At 35.3% G+C, this 20927-nt stretch overlaps 1 protein-coding gene across 1 annotated transcript; it reads left to right on the plus strand.

The window, feature by feature from the left end:
- Positions 1–6688: 6688 nt before the first annotated feature.
- LOC129951990 (uncharacterized) lies at positions 6689–8639 on the plus strand. Its single transcript, XM_056064395.1, has one exon. The coding sequence runs from the start codon at positions 6946–6948 to the stop codon at positions 8272–8274; it is 1329 nt and encodes a 442-aa protein (XP_055920370.1). The 5' UTR covers positions 6689–6945; the 3' UTR covers positions 8275–8639.
- The last annotated feature ends 12288 nt before the right edge of the window (positions 8640–20927 follow it).

Here is a 20927-nt window from a genome sequence, read left to right on the forward strand (position 1 = left end):
GACGTCATTTCTTGGGCGGTACGCAGAGCTTCTTGTAAGTTCTTGGGTCGTCCAACAGCAACAAAGTTCTGGATTTGTTCGTCTCGGATACCATCAATGAATTGGCTTAACACTATCTCTCCCACTACCTTTTCAGCTCCCCCTGGAAAAGCGGACGTCGCCAGCCGCTGCAAATGGATCGCAAACTCAGCTAACGATTCTTTAGGGCGCTGAAGGCGGTTTCGAAGAAGCGTATAACTAGTTTGATCATCTAGACTGAAACGCTGTCGGAGTAGACCCCGTAAAACGTCGTATAGAAGAGGTTTACCCCTTGGCATTGCGCTGAGGACAGAAAGAGCTTCTCCTCGAAGTTGCATTGCTAGCCCATGAGCTTTTACGGAATCGGTCCAACCATGGAAGCTGGCTACGATCTCAAACTGAGTCTCATAGTCTGTCCATGACACGGTTCCATCGTATGGTTGGATAAGTTTAGGATTAAAGGCAGGGGTATTCACCCGTGAAGTCGTTGGAGTATAGGACTGGATTGGAGGAATAAAATGTTGTCCTTCAGGCGGCTGGTTTGAATGAAAACTTCTTTTCTGTGGTTCTGTTGATGGAAAACTATTCCTAGGTAGGTTAAGCATAGCCTTATCATTTGTAGCTTGGTCTCCAGTTGAGGTTATAGTGACACATCTAACCTCTTCTACAGGTAAGTGTGGTTGAACTTCATGTTGATTACAATTCAATGGTTTTGACAAGCTTGGGAGTTGCCAAAAAAAACTGCTCGACGCATTTTCATTTATGTGAATGTCACGGGATGTTTCTTCGAAATCGTCCTGGAGAAAAGGATTAGAAGACGACGATGGATGAGGGGAGGAATGGGAAGGCACTGCGGCTGCAAATGCCCCGTTACTAACGGTCTTCTCCAATTCCTCTAATTTTTTTTCCATGGTAGTCTGTCGTAGCAAAATTTCGGACTTCCACTGAGCTAGTTTAGTTTCCCAGAATAAAGTTTGGTTGATAGTTTGCTCCTGCAATAGCCTCTTCATCTCTTCAATGTCCATGGTTGCTTTTTTTTTTTTTTTTTGTTTGGTTCGTACGGGATATCAAAATCTATTTGATGGAACCCCACATCTGACACCGGTGAAACAAAAGCGAACCTTAGGCAAACGACAACAAAAAAAAAGAAGACAATAAGTTTAATTGCGGTTCCCGAGAGGATTTATTAAGGTTTTTGTTTTATTTAAGTTTTCTTTTATTTAAGTTTTCTTTTAAGTTAAGTCGCCAGAATTTTAGAAGAAGCCAAATCAACTGCAACTTCCTCAAAGATGCGGTGTTCTTTTATAGGGCATCCACTGTCTTCCAGTGATTTTCCGTTTTTTCCACTCTCCACTGTCGAGCTCCTGGAAGTTTTCCATTTCCCGCCATTTCTGTCCAGCTGTCACCAAATTAATTTTCCGCAGGTCGCAATAAATCGACTAGATAATTTGTTCTTCGTATTCGGCATTAAATTCCCTTTCGATTGATGTGCCATACTCCTTAGTTCGTCCAGATCTAAATTTCCTAAGGAAATTCGCCTGAAATGAATTTCTTTATAAGAGATTTTTTATAAGTTACCGGATCTTCTGAACGGTTTCATTTAACCGTTCAGTCGACTCTTTAGTTCCGGTGTGTGGATTGTGGAACACAATCGAGCCAGGTGGTACCGAATGTCAAATGTCATTTTTGTTTTCTTTATTAATTTTCGCACATAACCACAACACTACCTACTCTAGTGTTCTAGTTAATCCGGTTAATTAATTAATTAATAGTGCGCAGGTGCAAATTTTATACACCACGGTGCGGTGCCCTGCATTGGTGTTTGGCGAGTCCCTCACGGGCAGATTACTTGGCGGGCGGTGCAGCTGGTAAATTCGTCACAATATTGTTGCTTGCTCTCTGAGGTTCAAGTACTTAATTCACTAATAAAAAAATTGATTAACACTCACAGAAATAATTCTTGGAACCAAAATCAAAGTCTGCAATATGCAAGTAAACCATTCTGGAATATTACAAAAATCATAAAAAAAGCAAACCAATGTTCCGGCTCTCAGAAGTGACAAAACTATTAAAGTATCGAACTTAAAAAAAGCGAATGTAAATCACAACATTCTTTGCTTTAAGCTCTCAAATTATTTCAATTTTTCCTCCTCTGCAGTCGATCTATTGTTTTCTTATTTAACAGAACGTGAACAGACGGTTGAACATAATCCACAAAAATCGATCTTCTTACCTGTTGCGAATGGTGTTCCACAAGGGTCAATACTAGGCCCCTTGTTCTTTTCAATGTATGTGAACGAGTTGCCTAGTATTGTACAAAATTGTTCCATTCGCATGTATGCCGACGACACTCAGCTCTACCTAAGTTGTCCCTTAGGGATGATTGAACACTACGTTGCATGTATTAATGAAGATTTAAAAAGAATCGATCAATGGTCAATAGAAAATTGCTTGCTACTTAACCCGATAAAATCGAAATGCATCGTCATCGCTAGGAATAAGGAGGAATTTTCCTCAAGTTGCTCTCAAAGAAAATGCCATCATGTATTTCGACAAAGCTGTAAACCTCGGGTTTTGTTCAATATGACCCTGACTTGGGAGGACCATATCAATAGAACTGTGGGTAAGTGTTATAGTGTCCTTTGTATGCTTTGGCCATCTCAATATTTAATTCCAATAAAAATCAGAGTTCTTTTAATAAAAACGTTGTTTCTGACTTTAATCACTTACGGTTGCGAAATTTTCTGCAAACTTGACTTCGAAAGTAAAAGAAAATTTAGTGTCGTCTTTCACCGTGCTGTTCGTTATGTTTATGGACTTAGACGTTTTGATCGAATATTACGTGATTCAATTTCTCGGAATGACATTTACAAATTTTCTTAAATATCGAACTTTAACTTTTTTCTCTGATATTCTTCAAACCCGACAACCTGAATACCTTTATAATGAGATAAAATTCCTAAACTCAAATCGTTCCGCTCAAGTTTTAGTCCCGCGTTTTTGTTGTGCGACATCTGAACGCCAGTTTTTTGTAAACTCCTCACGAATGTGGAATTCGTTACCACGTGAAATAAGAAGTTTAAATTGCGCAAAGAAATTAAAAAATGAATTAAAACTGTACCTTAGCAATTAATTACAATTAAAACAAAATTTTAACTTATATTTATTGTGATACAAAATGACGTAGCTGCTGTACACTTTAAAGCTATATTATAAATAAGAATTTATGTTCTTACAATATTAGCTAATCATGATTAATAAAATACTAAAAAAAAAATACTAAAAGAATGCATTAGACAATACTTTTTACTCCAGTCACTCGAACCTAAATAACTCGATAATTTATCATCAGTTAGAAAGTATGGTAGATGAATCTCTTTGTATATTAAAAGTAGCATTATTAACTTCCCATAGGAAGTTATTGTAATGGGTCCGACTTTTCAAATTGGAAATTTTGACATTTCTCGACGTTTCAAGGTCCCTAGAGTCGAAATAAAAGATTTTTGAAAGATGTCTGTGCGTTCGTTCGTTCGTACGTCCGTACGTTCGCGACGTTTTTTTCGTCTTCCATAGCTCAAGAACCAGAAGAGATATCGACTTCAAATAAATTTTGTTGTACAGATAATAAGACAGAAAGATGCAAAAAGAGCTCTCAAGAAAATTGTGTGGGTGGTTTTTTTACCATAGCAGTTTGAAAATTTTGGTTAACCCTAAATATCTTACGAACAAAAAACGCTAGAGACTTGAATTAAATTTTATATAATGTATTGTAACGTGATAAATATTGATTTTCGACTCAAATATCTTTTAAAAACTTTTAGATAATAGCTTGTAATTAATTTTTTCTTATAAGAAATATTGTTTTCAACATTTGGTAAAATTTTTAAAAAATTCGAATGGACAGTTTTTTTACAAAATATAAAACTCTAAAAAAAAAAAAACAATACTAAAACTTTGTAAAAAATTACTTTCGACTCAAATAGCTTTTCAAAAATTAAAAATATTGGCTTCAAACTTATTTTATTTCACAGAAAATATTGTTTTCGATATTCAGTAATTTTTATATAAAAAACCAAAAGTCCTTTTTTTCATAAAAAATAAAATCTACAAAAAATGGTACGCAAATTTGGTAAAAATTGATACGAGTACATATAGACAAAAACTTTTAAGTTATCAGTATGGGTCGCATTCCAGCCTCTTTTATTTATTTTGTTATTTAGTTTGTTACACAAACTGTAAAATAAATGTATCTTGCAAATAATTTGTTGAGATAAACTACCATCTCTACTCTCCTTCCCAACTTAATTTAAGCATATTTACTATGTAATCATTGATGAAGGTATTTACCAATAGCTTTTCCTTCAAATTATATTTGATCACGTTTTTTAATTTTTTTTTTCAAACATGTTATTGACATCAGTAAGGTATCGAAACCATATCTATGTAAATTGTGCAATTTGCCATTTTGTAAATAAAAGATAAATTAACGCTAGTAAATATAAATACTAAAAACAAAATGATGCACAGGTATAAAAATATCTGTAACCAACTCAGTCCCTTCAAATTTCCTCACAATTTTGTCAATTGCTTGTAAACCATAATTTCCTCTTAAACAACGATATGTGGTTGTGGCAAAATCACCTTTTTTTGTAGTAGGTTATAATAATATGTACGCATTGCAGATCTATTTTCATAAATTTCAGACTTTCAACTGACAAAAAAAATGGTTTAGAAACATAGTTTGACAGATGTCGACTTCCAGCCCTATTCCTTTGAAATCGCACAGTGAATAACCCGTTATTAATTAAAATTGTGCAGTACTAGTTATTATAACTACTTCCAATACCATTAATAACAGCAACTCAAAATATTTTTACTTTTATATTATTCTATCACAACGATCAAATCTACAGTCTGAGTTTGGTTTTAACTTAACCTCGAATCTTATAAGCAACGTTATTTTAATCAAAATTGCACCGGAAATTACTCATACAATAGATCGTAATATTTCATCCACTTTAACAAAGCTTCGAATATCTAATTGCATTAGGTGAGTGATTTTAGAAGTTTAACTTAATAGCTTTGAGACGAGTTTTAAAAATTAAAACTGTGCTCACTTTTCAACAATTAAATTTCAAAAATCTGCACAATGCTTAGCAATTCATAAGCCTCTACACCAATTTGTTTCGTAAGTCAATAAAATTAATTTATAACACTCTACCACTTAAATTCATATAAGCCAAGAAAAGTAAGTAAGACTGCTTTCCTAACAAAACAGTCACTTACTTAGGTGTATTACTCATTTATCTTATTCGTATATTTGATTTATAATCCACATAATGTAATTAACTGACAGTAATCAAATCCCAGCAAAATATGCAATGAGATAGCGTAATAATTTAAATTAGCATTAGAAATAAAAAATAATAAGAAAATCAGAGCAAAAAATAAAAGTCTTGCATAACATTGACTTACAATCAAAACTTTCAATAAATCGCATTTGCATATTTTCATATTACTTTATTCTATATTCCATTCGACCTTAGATAAAACTCCAACCAAAACCCCCACTTATAACTTTTATAAACAATCTGCCTCCACATGTCTAAGCCATCCAAATAAACGACTCTACCAAGGCCTAAGCCCATGCATGTCATATTATTTTATTTTTACAATAATTATATACTTGAGAGGTGTTTATATTTTTTATTTCTCGAGAACTTCAAACCCTCCGCATAATCTATCACTATAGCTACACTCATAGGCAATATAAATTACTACAAAATTTACCCCCCTAAAAAGAATATAATAATTCAACAAAAATATAAAACTGTTCCCCGGTTGGAATAAATTTTGGCATTATCCAACTTCCTCCTTTTGCGGATTCAAATTCAAATTCAAATTCAACTTTAGCTTCATGATTGAGGTAGTAAATTAAGAGTATTTATATATTCCAAAAACAATCAATTCCTCCAAACATGGCGATATGACTTTTTCCTCATTCTTATAATTGACATAAAGTAAACAGAGGAATATAATCGCAGAGCCTATGCGGCAAAGGTAAGGAGAGATGGCGATGCGATTTAAACTGATACCAAACACGAACACTCGACTTGATACAATAAAAAAGTGACCTCATTTTTCTGGCCAAATAATTTTATAAACACGATTCTTTTACACTCTCTGTTTTCATTACACATTTAAAAACCCAACCATGCCACTGCCACTGCCACATCAGCCACCATCAAGTCTTTGAACTGAGCGAAAAATAAAAGAAGCCAGAAGGGAAAAACTCTTTATACCTGCTCTTATTAAAGACCACAACCTTTAAGAAAAAAACCTGTCTCGCGCACTTATGCGCTTTTGGCCAAATAATAAACGCCCGCGACCGCTCTACTGTCCCCTTGATGGAAAACACGTCACCTCTCTGTCACCAACTCTACGACGACGACGACCGCTCAACTCACCATCATCATTAAGCAGCATTAAGCTATGCGAGGCGAGTCGAGTCAATTCGAGCTACGAATACAAAGGTGTTATAGTGCCATTAAAATGACCATCGAAAAGCACCTACACTGGGATTTTTGTTCAAGCTAAAAGCCAAAGCCAAAAGTTGGTGTTACCAAATTAAGAAACAAGAAATTGCCAGAGAAGTCAAACAGCCAGCTTGTATACCTCTCTATACTCGTATAAACCTATTCGTGTTTATTGAAGCTTTCAGTGATTTGAACTTCCAATGAATTCGCTGACTCGCACCGCCACCTTCACTCAGTCAACGCGAAAATCTCAAAACGAACGGTTCATTATTTACAAACGTGCTTGATATAAACTTAACCTTAAGTTTATAGCTGTTATAAAAATAAAAAAAAGAAGAGGTTTAAATAAATCAGTTTTCCACCATCATCATCAACCTAGAGAGCGAACACCATGATAAATGGGAAATTCTTCACGGGTCTCCCGGCAAATATGGTCGACCGAAGACCAACTCAAAATCGTCAGGAATCGCACTTCTTTTGGCCTGATGACACACAAAACGTCTCCACAGTCGATTCGAGGACCAAACGCAGGGCAAGCATTCAAGCCGAGAATAGAAATGGGTACAATAACAATACCAGAGGAGAACTATCGAGTTCTGATGCAGAGAATAAGGAACGTTTCAAGAAGGAATTCACACGGTCCAGCATTCAATTCTATGACAAAGTCGATGAGACTCCTATGAGTAGAAATCGTCAGAAAGTGACAACAGCTCCTCCACCGCCACCACAGAAGCTTCAGAATGTCAATCCCCCGGAGAATATGTTGGCAAAACGGAAGGAGAATCTTTCGTCTAAGATTGAGTTCTTCGACTACGCCGGAGCTGAGGACCTAAATAATGTCCCAAAAACTGACAAAAACAACAAGGCCGAGTTGGAAAGAAACACAAAGAACAGCCCGAAGCTGCAGAACAAGAACCTCTCCTTCGATCAAACTCCCGATGAAGCTATAAACTTCATTGAGAACGATGTGAGGGATATGAGGATATCAGCGCCACCTAGGCGGAGGAACACGATGCGAGACAGCCGTCCCAGATATGGTCGGCCTTTGGACCCAGTCGATCCACTCTATTCTGACATCCCCGATGACTATATGCAACCAAGGAGTCGTAGCCGTCCTCTCAACCCTCCGCCCATTCGCAACAGATACCCAGAGTCCGATCCAGATTTTGAAGACTACTTTCCAAGACGCTCGAATCCCAGACCCCCGTACTATGCCCGCGAACCATTGGACTACGTTGACGGCCATCCATCTGTCCGGAACAACTACTACGAAGGGGGAGGCGTTGTGTCTAAAAAACTAGGACGACAGTCGGAATTCACGTACTCCTCAGCCCACGAGTACAACAGTAATTACGGAGACTCCCCTCCACCGCCTCCTCCATCATCTGCGTCCTCGTCCACACAACAGAGGATGCCACCACGGAAAGCGCACATCTTGAAGGTAGACAATGACATCAGGAACAATGAACAGAGACGGATGATGATGCCACCACCACCGTCGTCACCGTCGTCGACGACCACTTCGCATCCACCACCATCGCCATCCACTTCCACACCCCCAAAGCACCACTTGCGGAGCAACATATGTTTCAGTGACACTGAATCAGCACCACCAGCTCCGGCTCGATCTTCCCGCGGCGGCCCACCACCACCAGCAGCTGCAAAGAGAAACATCCGAAGCAGCGCTGTGAACCGAGTAAGTGTGGGCTTACCAGATTAACTATGAAACGCTCCAGCAACAGCACCGCGCCGAGCCATTAGAACACCATCAATGGGTGTATAATTTATCGAAGCACTTTTCCTGTCGCACCGAGAATAATCGCCATAAAAATAAAAACATAAAATGTTGAATGAAAATATACAAAATAACAACAACAACAACAAACACTTTTAACTTAAAAGAAGACCTACGTCAGCCATTTTGTTGTTGTGTTTTTTAATTAGTTTTAATTTTATATGAATAGAAAATAAAATATATTAAGGTGTGATTGCAATTTTTGTTCTTGTTGTTGTTGTAACTTTTGTAACCCACGAACGTCAGAGTAAATATGGAATAATTACACCATCAGTTATCCGACTTTATAATGATTTGTCTTTTCTTTTTTACTTATATGGTTCTTGTGTTATGTTATATGTGGACTTAAGTGTACTTTAGTGTACTTTAGGTAATGTTTTGGTGTTTATGAACGTTTTGTATACCTATAGGCGAAAATAAAAAGTAATAAAATAAAAAACAGACTTGTGGCAACCCACTCACGGACGAAATTCTTGTTCCACTGTCATTTTTATTTATTTATAATTTTGTTATAGAATTAATTTGAAGTTGAGGGGGGCTTAAGCTTAAGCTTTTTTTATAGCAGTTCTCTGAAAAATTAGATGTGAGTTTGCAATGATTTGTTCTTTCTTGAGTAGAGGTTTGTGCATACAACTTTTGGGTATAATGTTTTGGTGTGTGGGATGATAAATAAAAACAGTGTTCGTAGAGTAATGAAGTTGCACATTAAAAATGAAAAACCAACAAATCTGACATTGATATGAGTTTTTGAAGTTTGACCATTTTAACTTGACTTTTAAATCTAAATATTGATAAAGTTTAAGTTATGAATAGCTTGAGTAAAAAGTCTTTTTGCATTGATTTTATTCTTAAAATATGTGTATACTAAGAACGGTGTAAGACTTTATTGACATTGTGACTGAAAATATTGTTCAATATACTCGTAAGTTTATTGAACCCAATTCCTTACCGAGTTACGTAAATAGTAACAACTTTTTTAAAAATAGTTCTGTCAAGGAGTTAATTAAATAATTAAAGCAAAAAAAAAATTAAGAACGGTTACTAAACTATTTGCAAAGTATATTAATCTACAATTATTTAACCATATCGAAGTAGTAAACATATACCCTAATGAGCAGATGGCCTAGTCACTCCATAAGCCATCAAGATTTAAGAATTAAAAAGAGGTTGGGGCGCGACCCAAACTGATAACTTCCCATTTGGTCTGTCGGTTTGTCTTGCATAAAAGGTTTGTAGGTTTTCGTGTTGTATTAATAAAGTTATCAGTTGAATTGTTCTTAAAAGTTTTAAAATTACCAACAATATTTTTCATATATAAAGAAATAGTTTATATTGAAAATCTAGTTTTGTTAAATAGATTTTTATTCGAAAACAATTTTCGTAGCATTTCTTAAATTTAAATAAATTGAATGAATGAAATTAATTTAAGACATATCAAGTACCGAACATCATTTTTTACCAACTTTTATTAATTTTTCTTTTAGGTTTTTATTTTTTGGTAAAAAAAAACTGTCAATTCGATTTTTCCCAAAATTTAACTAAATGTTGACAATAATATTTTTTAAAAGATAAAAGCAGTTTTTTTGGAAGCCATAATCTAGAATTTTTGAGTCGAAAATCAATTTTTAAAAACTTTTGTTAATTTTTTTTTAAGTTTTTATTTTTTGTAAGAAAACTGTTAATTTGATTTTTCTCAAAATTTTACTAAATGTTGACAACAATAATTTTAAAAAGCAAAAGTAGTTTAAAACCAATAACTCAAAGCTTTGAAAAGATATTAGAGTCGATATTCAATTTTTACCAACTTTGAGTAATGTTTTTTTAGATTTTTATTTTGTATAAATTGTATGTATAAAAAATTCGATTTTTCTTAAAATTTTGCTAGATGTAATAAACGTTACATAAACGACATTTTTTTTTGATTTTTAAATTAAAAACCGTTTCCTGGATTTTTTTCAAAACTTGTTTGGTATCACGTTACAATATTAAAAATTTAATTCAACTATCTACCGTTTTCGGTTTGTAAGATATTTAGGGTTAACCAAAATGTTCACCTTTTTTTTAAACTGCTATGGTATAAAAAAAAACCGACCACGCAATTTGCTTGAGACCCCTTTCTGCATTATTATCTGTATAAAAAAATTTATTTGAAGGCGATATCTCTACTGGTTCTTGAGATATGGACGACGAAAAAACGTCATCTTTCTAAAAGTCTTTTATTTTGACTCTAGGGACCTTGAAACGTCGCGGTCGAGAAATGTCAAAATGTTTAATTTGACAATTTGGACCGATTTCAATAACTTCTTATGGGAAGTTAACAATCACGTCAAAAGTAAACTTAATTCAAAATTTTCAACTGGTCTAGTACTTTTGGACATCCAAAAATCATTTGACACTGTGTTGCATATCGGATGAGTTTAAAATCGTATGATGTTTGGTTTTGAACACATCTTATTAAATTGATAAATGGCTTTTCTTTTACAAAACAGAACATTTGCTGTATACAGTGGCAGCGTGAATTCTCTTCTTAAAGATATAGTCAGTGGAGTTCCACAGGGGTTTGGGCTGGGACCCATACTTTTCAACGTTTGTATGTCCAACCTGTCATCTTTGGATGCAAACACTAAATTTGCTATGCTTGTTGACGACACATCTCATTTCTCGTTTAGCCTATTGACTCAATGTGCTCTTAGTAGTCTACAATGCTCACTTAATACCCTAAAAAACTATTTTCATAAGTGCAAAGTCGAGGTCAATATTCAGTTTCCAAAACGGGTTTTTGGTAATTTGGCATTGTTATATTTTCAAGTTTGCCATTTGGTACCTGTCAAACTCAGCTGTCATTTTGTTGTGAGAATTAAGAGTTAGGACGTATGATACGATGGCGGAGTGATTGTCCGCATACTCAATAAGAAAAGAAATTAATCAACGACGAGCACGAGTAGTACCTATTTGTGATTAATTCAAATAAAAGACAACTGTCAGACGCGAATAGGTTTGGTCAAATTTCCTAACAGACAGCAAAAGCAGTGCTGTCGCCCGATAGATCAGTTTTGGGGTGGGTTTAATTAATTGGGAACAAGGTAAGTTTTATTAATCTAAATGATTTAATTAATTTGATAGTGGCATGTAAATAGGGTGTTCTTGAAATATATATAAAAGAAAATTTTAAAGAGGAAAATGGGCGCCAGTAATTTTCTTTTGGAGCAGAACCCACCAGACCCATTTGTGAACAAATTAAAAAATGTTTTAAATATATAGAAATATTTTTAATTTTTTTCGATTTTGCTTGGGAAACCTTACAAGTAGGATTAAAACCCAGATCTTTTAAGAATGTTTAAAGACAAAAAGTTGGTGTATGCCACCGAAGATGGACCGTTAGCCTTCTGTCCCGACTGGACAAAGACAATTTTTAAGTACGGTTCGCGAGTTCCGTAACGATTAATACACAATTCTCAGTAGTGATTATAACGACAAATAAAAGAATTCTACTTTTCAAAAACAAATCAGATACTTAGCTTTTCTGGATGTCCTGCCAACTTCCCTCTCCTAGCTGTTTTTTCCAATAGTTTTTTTTCTTCCTCCAATTTTCACTTTTCTTTTTCCTCAAAATTTGGCACCATCTCTATTACTTCAAACAACACTTGAATTTTTTTTCACTTCTCAAAGTTTTCCCTTTATCTCTTTTAAATTCTCTTGAACCCCCGGTTCAGATTCTATCTCGCAAAAAAGTGATCTTCCAGGCTTTAACTTTGCCTTGATGACCTCTTCTTTTTCTTCCATTCCCGTATGCTTTCGGCCAATCAGAAAGTGTGGGTCTCGTTCGCGTTTTAATTCAGCTACACCTAGCATATTTGCAAAAGTGAGCGAACGCAGTTGAGACACCACCACTTTTCGTACTCGCACGTTTCACCCCAGCTTTATGCACTACCACCGTCATTGGATTTACTAACAACTGGTAATATCGTACCAAATTTTTGCTTTCAATGCTAAAAAGCCAACATTTTAAAACAATATAGTTAAAATAAATAATTAAAATTCATCACTTTTTGTTTATTAAATAAGAACTTGACAATTGAAATTATATGTTACATCAACATACATGTTTGAGTATTCATGAATAAATTCAATTCATTATTGTAAATTCGATGTTTCATATTTTCAGTTACAAACATAAGGGGCCAATTATAGCTATCATTAAAATCGATCCGAAAAAAATGTACACATACATCGGAAATCACACAAACAATTTTTTTTGAGAAAAAAAATGTAATTGCGCGTTTATTTTTCTCTACAAATTTATGTTTCTATTTTCCGGACTGATATTAATTTTCCTGAACAGCTAATACTTTATGTTCAAAAGTGAAACGAATCGTTCCACTGATTTGTGTTCCAATTTCACACAATTCCAATGATAGATTTCTGTCAGTAAAATTTTGTCAGTGGATTTCAATCGGGAAATGTTTTCAATGACAGAAATGTTTAAGGATAGCTATAAACGACCTGTCAAAAAAATTCCCATGTTTGTTTTCAATGATGAAAACCAATGATAGCTATAACTGGCGCCTTATATACAATGTTTTGTAATTCTCCATTAATGTTTTCGATGGCTCCTATTTTTCGTTGAAGTTGTTTTTAAGAAGTTCCTCACCAGTTAGTAAGGAATTCACCGTTTCTACCTTGAGCGAATTTATTTAATTGTATAAGGCTAACATATGAAATTTTTTTTCTGCTGTTGCACTACTATTGTGGCAAATTGAAGAACCGACGAGTTTTAAATTTTGGTTTTTATTGTAAACCAAATACAAATTTCTTTTTTGTTTTATTTTGTTGAGTAGTTTTCGTCCGTGCGTAGTAAAGTAGCAGTTCACTCTGAAAGGAGTAAAATACTACTATGGTATCAACAATGACAGCAGTGATTCACACCCCCATAATTTTGGAGAAACTTTGATAAGTTGCATGAGACTCAAGTGTTTAACGCGTTCTTTTTTTCTAGATAAATGACTTCTGTAAAACTTGTTGGTTTCTTTCAAAGATTACAATTTCAGTAGTGTAGTTATATCGACTTGTTGACGATTTTGAACTGGAAGATATTTCAGAGTCTTGGATTGCTTTCTCGAACACCACATTAATGAGGAGGTAGGATCGCAGATACTCTTGTTGAATCCCATTTTAAACTTTAGTCGTATTAAAAACTAATATTACTAATATAATGTCCAATATAACGTTAGAAATGTGCGAAAAATGTTAAATACCTATTACTTAAAACGAATCACATGCTGCAAGGTGCTTCATAAGGTGGCCTTCATTTTTCACACTAAATGAAAAATTTAAAACAAATTATAGTTGTGGATTTATTAAGCTTTACTTTTGTCGCCGAAAAATTAATTAAAATGTTTGTAGATAATGATTTAACAAAAAAACAGTAGTTAGGATTAGTTAAGTAGTAGTTTATAAGTGACTTCAAAATATGTGCTTAGGTACTTCTTTTTGTTATATAGTTACATGAGTCCAGTAACTTTTTCATATGAACAAAAAGATATCTTTGGTGGAAACCATTCTGATTTTTGCTCAATTTATGACAGATATTGTTCTGATTAAAGTTCCTATTTTTTAAACTTAAGTTTTAAGCTTAACACAGGCAAATATCTCTTACTTTATGACAAAAATGTTGAACCCAATGGCAATATTTCTTATAAGTTAAAATGAGCCTAAATTTCAAGTTTTTGAAAAGATATTTGAATCGATATTCAATTTTTATCAACTTTGAGTAATGTTTTTTTCAGATTTAATTTTTTATTAAAAAAAAAACTGTATAACAAAATCTATTTATTATCTGTATAACAAAATTTATTTGAAATCGATATCTCTTCTGGTTCTTGAGCTATGGACGATGAAAAAAACGTCGCGAACGTACCTTCCTAAAAATCTTTTATTCCCGCTCTAGGGACCTTGAAACGTCGAAAATATCAAAATTTTCAATTTGAAAAATCGGACCCATTACAATAACTTCCTATGGGAAGTTAAAAAGAATAAAATAGCTACTTTGTTGCTCAGATTGTGTCAGGAATTGGAAATTCTTGTTACTATTATTTACACCAACCCACACTTCAAAGAATTATGCTTTATTAATTTTGTAATGAGCTAACTTTAAACCAGATGGACGAACTAACAATAATATTAGAATAAAAAGTGCGTACACGCCCAAGTGCACATTTCATGATTTAATTCCAGATCGAATAAAAAAAGTGAAAAAATGCAAATATTCATCGTCTCAATCTATCAAAAAAAAAGCTTCCAGCTATGCTTGTCATGAAGTTCCATATGGTAATCAAATATATTTCCATAAAAACAAAGAAAACTGAAAAGTTCTCACAACAGATCTTGTTAATTTCAGATTTTTCAGTTGATATTTTGCAATAAAAGTAGTTTAAGATATCAAATCAAATTCATCTCCTTTTGTGAATGAAAAACCAAGCAAATTAATTTTAAAGCTAAAGTAAACCAAATGTAATCGGAATTCAAACAGAACTGCCAAAATTGTTCTTTAAAAGCACACATTACTGTAACCATCTATTTTCGAAAAACTGTTCTTCTATCGAGTTTCCAAAGTCAGCAAAAGATTTTCGTCTGAATCCAAATCAATTCATCTCATTTGGTTTTGAATCGATTTGTATGTTACATATTTATTTAAAGACCTACAACTTGTGTGCTCGATAGGCTCTACGGGTAAAGGAGCACATAACGAACCTCCTATAGACATATGTGTACTCATTTATTTATTATGTTTGTTGTTTTGATTCTCTTTTCCTTGACTTGACTCAATACCCAGAGGAAGCCTTTTTTGATTTCGAAAACACATACAGGCCATGAATAAATATTATTTTGCTCTTCTTGATTCTCATGTTGGCCGCATCAGAACGCCTTCAAACAAAACACCAAGAATAATTTGCTCAAATTTGCTTCCATGAGGATCCCCATATCATCATCATGGTGCGTTGTCGTCGTAGTCAGAATGGCATAGTTAAGCTTTTCCTTATCTTCAATTTTATGACCATGTTCCAGGTTCAACTTTCAAAGGGATTTGTGTGTCCATGCTTTAAAATATTGTTCCTTTAGTCTTTATAGGCTGGTATCTTTTACTTATTTGTTGGATCCTTGTCCGTCAGCCTTCCTTAACTTAACTAGGATAGTAGTTTTCTGGTTATTTCGGTTTGTGTCATAAATTGTTAGACGGGAGGGCGATTATATTCCGTAGAGTCTTTGATGCTATTATTTGCCAGTAGTTGACATTTACGTACCCTACATCATATAAAATGCGTAAGACAACTAATATTTAAGCATACGAATGATGCTGACACCGACACCTACTCAAAATTCAATTAAGAAAACGACTTTTGAAGGGCTTTATATATGTTTATGGAAAGTACATGCAAGCAGAACAACAACAACAAACATAAGAAGATTGCAATCTATACCGTCACAAAAGGATAGGAGATGGCTCTCCTTATAGGATGTGAATTGTTTATTGGACATTGGAGATTCTCCCTTACACCATCATAATATAATTTGTAATCAAAGGAACGAGTAAAATAGCTGAGTCAATTTTGTTTTGATTTTACACAGAGGACCATCAGAATAAGAAGTAAACCCTTGAGGGTGATGGTAGAAGGATTGGAGTTGGGGCAATTTATAGTAAATAGACAATTTTCTCACAATTTATTTATTAAAATGTACACATTTGTGTAAATGTTAACATTTTGAAATACTTACATAAGAGATATGGGTTTGGTTGCGTTACCTAGATTTATTGACAAACATTATTTAATATCTCATATTTGTATCATAGTTTTACTAGGTAAACAAATTTTTAGAATTATTTTGATTTTATTAACTTCGCATAGGAAGTTAATATCCATCTTTTTAATTTGATGAATCTTTACAGCGTTGAATATGGCGTCGACCTGCTGGCTACTGAAAAGCTATCGTATCCAAGAAGCAGCTCCTTTCTGGATCTTTTGCTGTACGACACAAGATTGCCAGTAATAGTCAAAGTGGGTAATCACCCTCGAAACTGCGTCCAGACAGTCGAGTATGACAGTGATCACTACGGACTGGTTGCTTTAGTGCAGATTCCGAACGAACGCGTGGAGTTGGAGGAATACGTTGCAACGCATTCTTACAATTACAGTAAGATGCGCTGGCCTCGTTTCTCCAACACCCTAGCGAGAGAACTTCGTTCGAGTGACATAGCCCCACCAAACAACAGAAACCTGACAAATACAGAAATTGACCAACACTTACAACAGATCGACGAAACAATAAAACGAACGATGGAACGGACAATTCCAAAGTACAAAGAACGGGACCAAAAGACTCAAAAACTTGTACGGACGACTTACAACCCACACGACCTGGAGGTTAGGACACTGAAGTCGTCAATAAAAAATGTCAATCTGTTGATTAAGGAGAACTTCAGGCTATCAATTAACAAGTACTGGGACCGCAAGATCCGGTCAATTAATTCGAGTGACCCTAGTATGTTCCCCAAAATCAACAAGATATTCAGGAAAAAAAACCATAATGACCTTCCGTGTCTTAAACTCCAAAGAACTGAAGAGAACAGAGACGTACTCAGGACAGCGCAAATAGATCCAGAGGAAGCCATCTTTGACGATGACTTTTACATAATTGAAGATCCGAAGGAAAAAGTGGAGGCGGTGGGAGCTGCTTTCCAGCAAGTGTACAAGGTGAATGTTAGCATTCGCCCCAACCACGACCTGGAAAACAGAGCCCTACTTAATCACTTTTACCTTCAAAATGATATGACACAATGGCGGTTCAATGACGATTCCTTGGCAAATGCCATAATCGCCGAGCAAACGGGACCAAGTCCCTTGTTAGTGACGAAGGTTGAGCTTCAGCTCATCTTCAATTCAATAAAAAATAAAAAGTCAGCAGGTGTCGATGGTATATCCAATGTTGTCCTAAGACATTTACCGATGGAGGCAATTGACATTTACACCACAATCTTCAATAATGCATATTATCCAGTGCATTGGAAGGCCGCTGTGGTTCATCCTCTCCCGAAAAAGGGAAAGGACAACTCCAACCCGTCAAATCTTCGGTCGATAAGTCTTCTTCCGAGCATCAGCAAAGTTTTCGAAAAGATCATTAATAGGGCTCTGACTAAGTGGGATGCGGACAACAAAATAATTCCGGATACACAGTTCGGTTCAAGGCGGGTCATGACACAATTCATGCTGCGTCTAAACTCGTTTCTGATATCCAATGGAATAAATCAAAACAACAATGCACAGGTGCTGTTGTGGTTGATTTGGAAAAGGCCTTTGACACCGTATGGTTAGAGGGTCTTTACCTAAAACTAAGCAGGCTTGGCATTAGCAAGCCATTGTTGTATATACTTTATGATATGCTTAAAGGTAGAAAGTATGTTGTCAAAAGTGGCAATGTAACTTCTACCACAACATTCTCAATTAAAAATGGTCTTCAACAGGGAACGGTGCATTCGCCGATTCTCTTCAGCATTTACACCAGCGATCTGATAGGTAGTCTTACAAAGGCAATTGCGTACGCCGACGATCCAATTGCGTACAGAACGGACCGAAAGGTTGAGGTTATTAGAATTCTCTTGCAGCGTGATTTCGACAAGATTCAGCGATATTGCGACGACTGGAAACTGAAAATAAATGTCCAGAAGTCGTAGACAATTCTGTTCCGGACTCCGTTGACTAGGGCTACGAGGGATACGTGCAAGATTTGGCGCAAGATGGTCATCGTTGATCTTCACGGGCAGCCATTAGCGAGCAAAAGTGTAGTGAAGCACCTCGGTATCTGGTTAGATCAGTATTTATATTTCGACAGACATATAAATGCTGCTCTGACCAGGGCCAGAGGAGCCTTCGTTCTGACGAAACTGCTGTTTCTTAGCAGTTGGCTTGACCCCAGGTTGAAGGTAATTTACTACATAGCCCTCATACGTCCGATGATCGTTTATGGTTGTCCTGTGTGGTTCAACGTTTCCCCTTCCCAGATGGAGAAGTTTCGGGTGCTCGAGCGGAAGTGTTTACGACGACCGTCTTGCATCGAACAGTCGAATCTTCTTACGCGCATTACTATTCCAACGAGGAGGACCTCGTTGGCTCGAATCAACAGAATTGAAAATTTCGTGATAAAACTCATTCAAGGTCACATTGCAAGAGCTATGTCTTCGACCAACAATTTAATTTTCGGGGCGTTCTATCCGAACGACGAGTATCTTGAAAGTGCACGCTTGATCGGCTTCACTGCACCAGAGGCATTCCCTTTTTAGAGAGATGCGGTCTGATACAGGATAGATTGGCAGTTCCGCTAATCTACCACGTCAGACGAAGAACCGTGGATAGGCGACTCCTGTACAATCGGGACGTCATGGCACAAGGCGGAGCAGAGCTCCTTCGGTTCAATAGGGCTATATCCGAACGGGACCGAACTGATAGGGTGAAGCAGGAGAACCAGTTTTGGTGGCTTCAATCGGCACTTGATAGTGGGTAGTGGGAATGGGGTTTTATTTTTAACTTATTGTTTAACTTACAGTGTCCGTGTGGGATCAGTAAGTTAGTTGTAAGTTATGGTTAATTAAGCTAGCTTAATAAATTTTTGTATAGCTTTTAATATTAAATTAAAAAATTGAATTTAAAAAAAAAGTGCATTAGACTGTCATGCCAGAAGTCTTGGGTTCAATCTCTGCCTGTGCCATCTGAAGTTTTTTTCACGGGTACTGCTTCATGCGAGGAATTGACAAGTTCTCCAAGAGTAATTCTTGTCATGAAAAGTACTTTCTCAATCTAGCCGTTCAGATTTGGCATATAAACTGTAGGTCACCTCCATTCATGCAATTTTTTTTAAAATGTGTCAGTTAATGACAAAATCATCATACAAAATTTGCCAATGTGTTTTTTTGACAAATTTGTCAACTGTCAATATTTCATAAAAAAAAACAGATTTGGTAGACAAATTTGTCAAATATGTAAAATGTTCAGTTGTCAAATTTTATGAAACAGGGCACAGGTATGCACTGTGTACCGCTGTACCCGTTGTATGATGGTTAGTGTGTAGGTCCGTCATTTAAGAGGTCTTGGGTTAAATCAATGACAGTGATATCTAAGAATATTTTACGGTACTGCCTCTTGCAGGAAAATGGAAACTCCTCAAAAAGTAATTCTTTTCATCAAAAGTACTTTCTTAAATAAGCCGTTCGGATTTGGCATACAGACTGTTGGTCCCATACATTCATGAAAGTACTTCCAGACATGGTTGAGAATTGTAAATCACAAGGCCCCGGTTCTCTACAAGCTGTTGCACCACCAAAATTATTTGACGAACCGATTTGGGACAAAAGAAAAAGGTTATTAACGACCTTTAGAGCTCAAATCTTTTATTTAAGAACTATGAACAAAAAAATCGGGTAGCTTAACAGTTTTGTAGATGTGCAAATCGTTATGATCCGAATATTGACTTAAGTTCCTGTCGACAAATTCGCTCTCACCTAGAAATGGTTTTCATCAAAACAACTTAAGAGCTTATGCATTTTTAAACATACATCATTGTCACAGTCATTAACTTTTTCAATGCCAGATCATATGACATTTTTATGTGGCATGTGATGTTAAATCATATGACCTTGGTGGCCTGTAGATGTCGCCAAAACGTGAAAATACGATACCATCAAAATACTTATTGCTCAATAACTGGTCGTGTTAAATTGTTCAAGTCTTTACAGCCAGGCAAAAAATCGATAAATTGGGATCATCAGCAATTCCTCCACATTCAGCAAGTGTTTTTTCTCATTACTTGCGTATCCGCCCGATTTTAACGATCATAATCGCGTTATTTGCGAAAAGTGGCTAAGTTTGAATAACTACTTTTTTGGTTCGTTCTTTGTATAATTTTGACGCGTTATTCGATTGTTAAGCTATCTGTTATCGTAAGCGGCAAACATTTAATTAATATTATGACAGCTGTGTTAGACAGGTGTCGAGTGCCAGTTATTCCAACTTTCAACCATTTATAGTTAAAGATTGATGATCGCACAACATGGCGAATGCTGGTTTAGGTTTGGAGCATACCTCTTAGTTTTAGAGTTCTAAAGAAAGTCTCCACTTTTTTTCTAAAATTTGAACTTTTCGGTAGAAGCTTAGATTACAAGTTGAAAATTGCGTACTATTTTGCCACCAATATATGTTTATCAAAAAATTACTAAGCGCTTTAACTTTGAAAAGGTTGAGGATTTAAAAAATTATATTTGACAAAAATGTGTCAAAACGTTGGTAATCACCGAAAGCAGTTTAATGTGACCTTTGACCTACCATAACTAAAGACCTAAATACAATATTTGTTCAAGATTTTTGGAAACACCAAACAAATTTGAAAATGAGTTTCCAACTTCTTATTTCATATTCCGGCTTTGACCCCGCCTTATTTTACTGGACTATTAAGCTTGATTTGGAGAAAAAAAAACATAAAACAAACTCAACTTCAAAAGTTTACTGGTAAGTAATTGAAAATATTAATTCCAT

Source organism: Eupeodes corollae, chromosome 3 (assembly GCF_945859685.1).
Source record: "Eupeodes corollae chromosome 3, idEupCoro1.1, whole genome shotgun sequence".
NCBI classification, from domain to species: domain Eukaryota; kingdom Metazoa; phylum Arthropoda; class Insecta; order Diptera; family Syrphidae; genus Eupeodes; species Eupeodes corollae.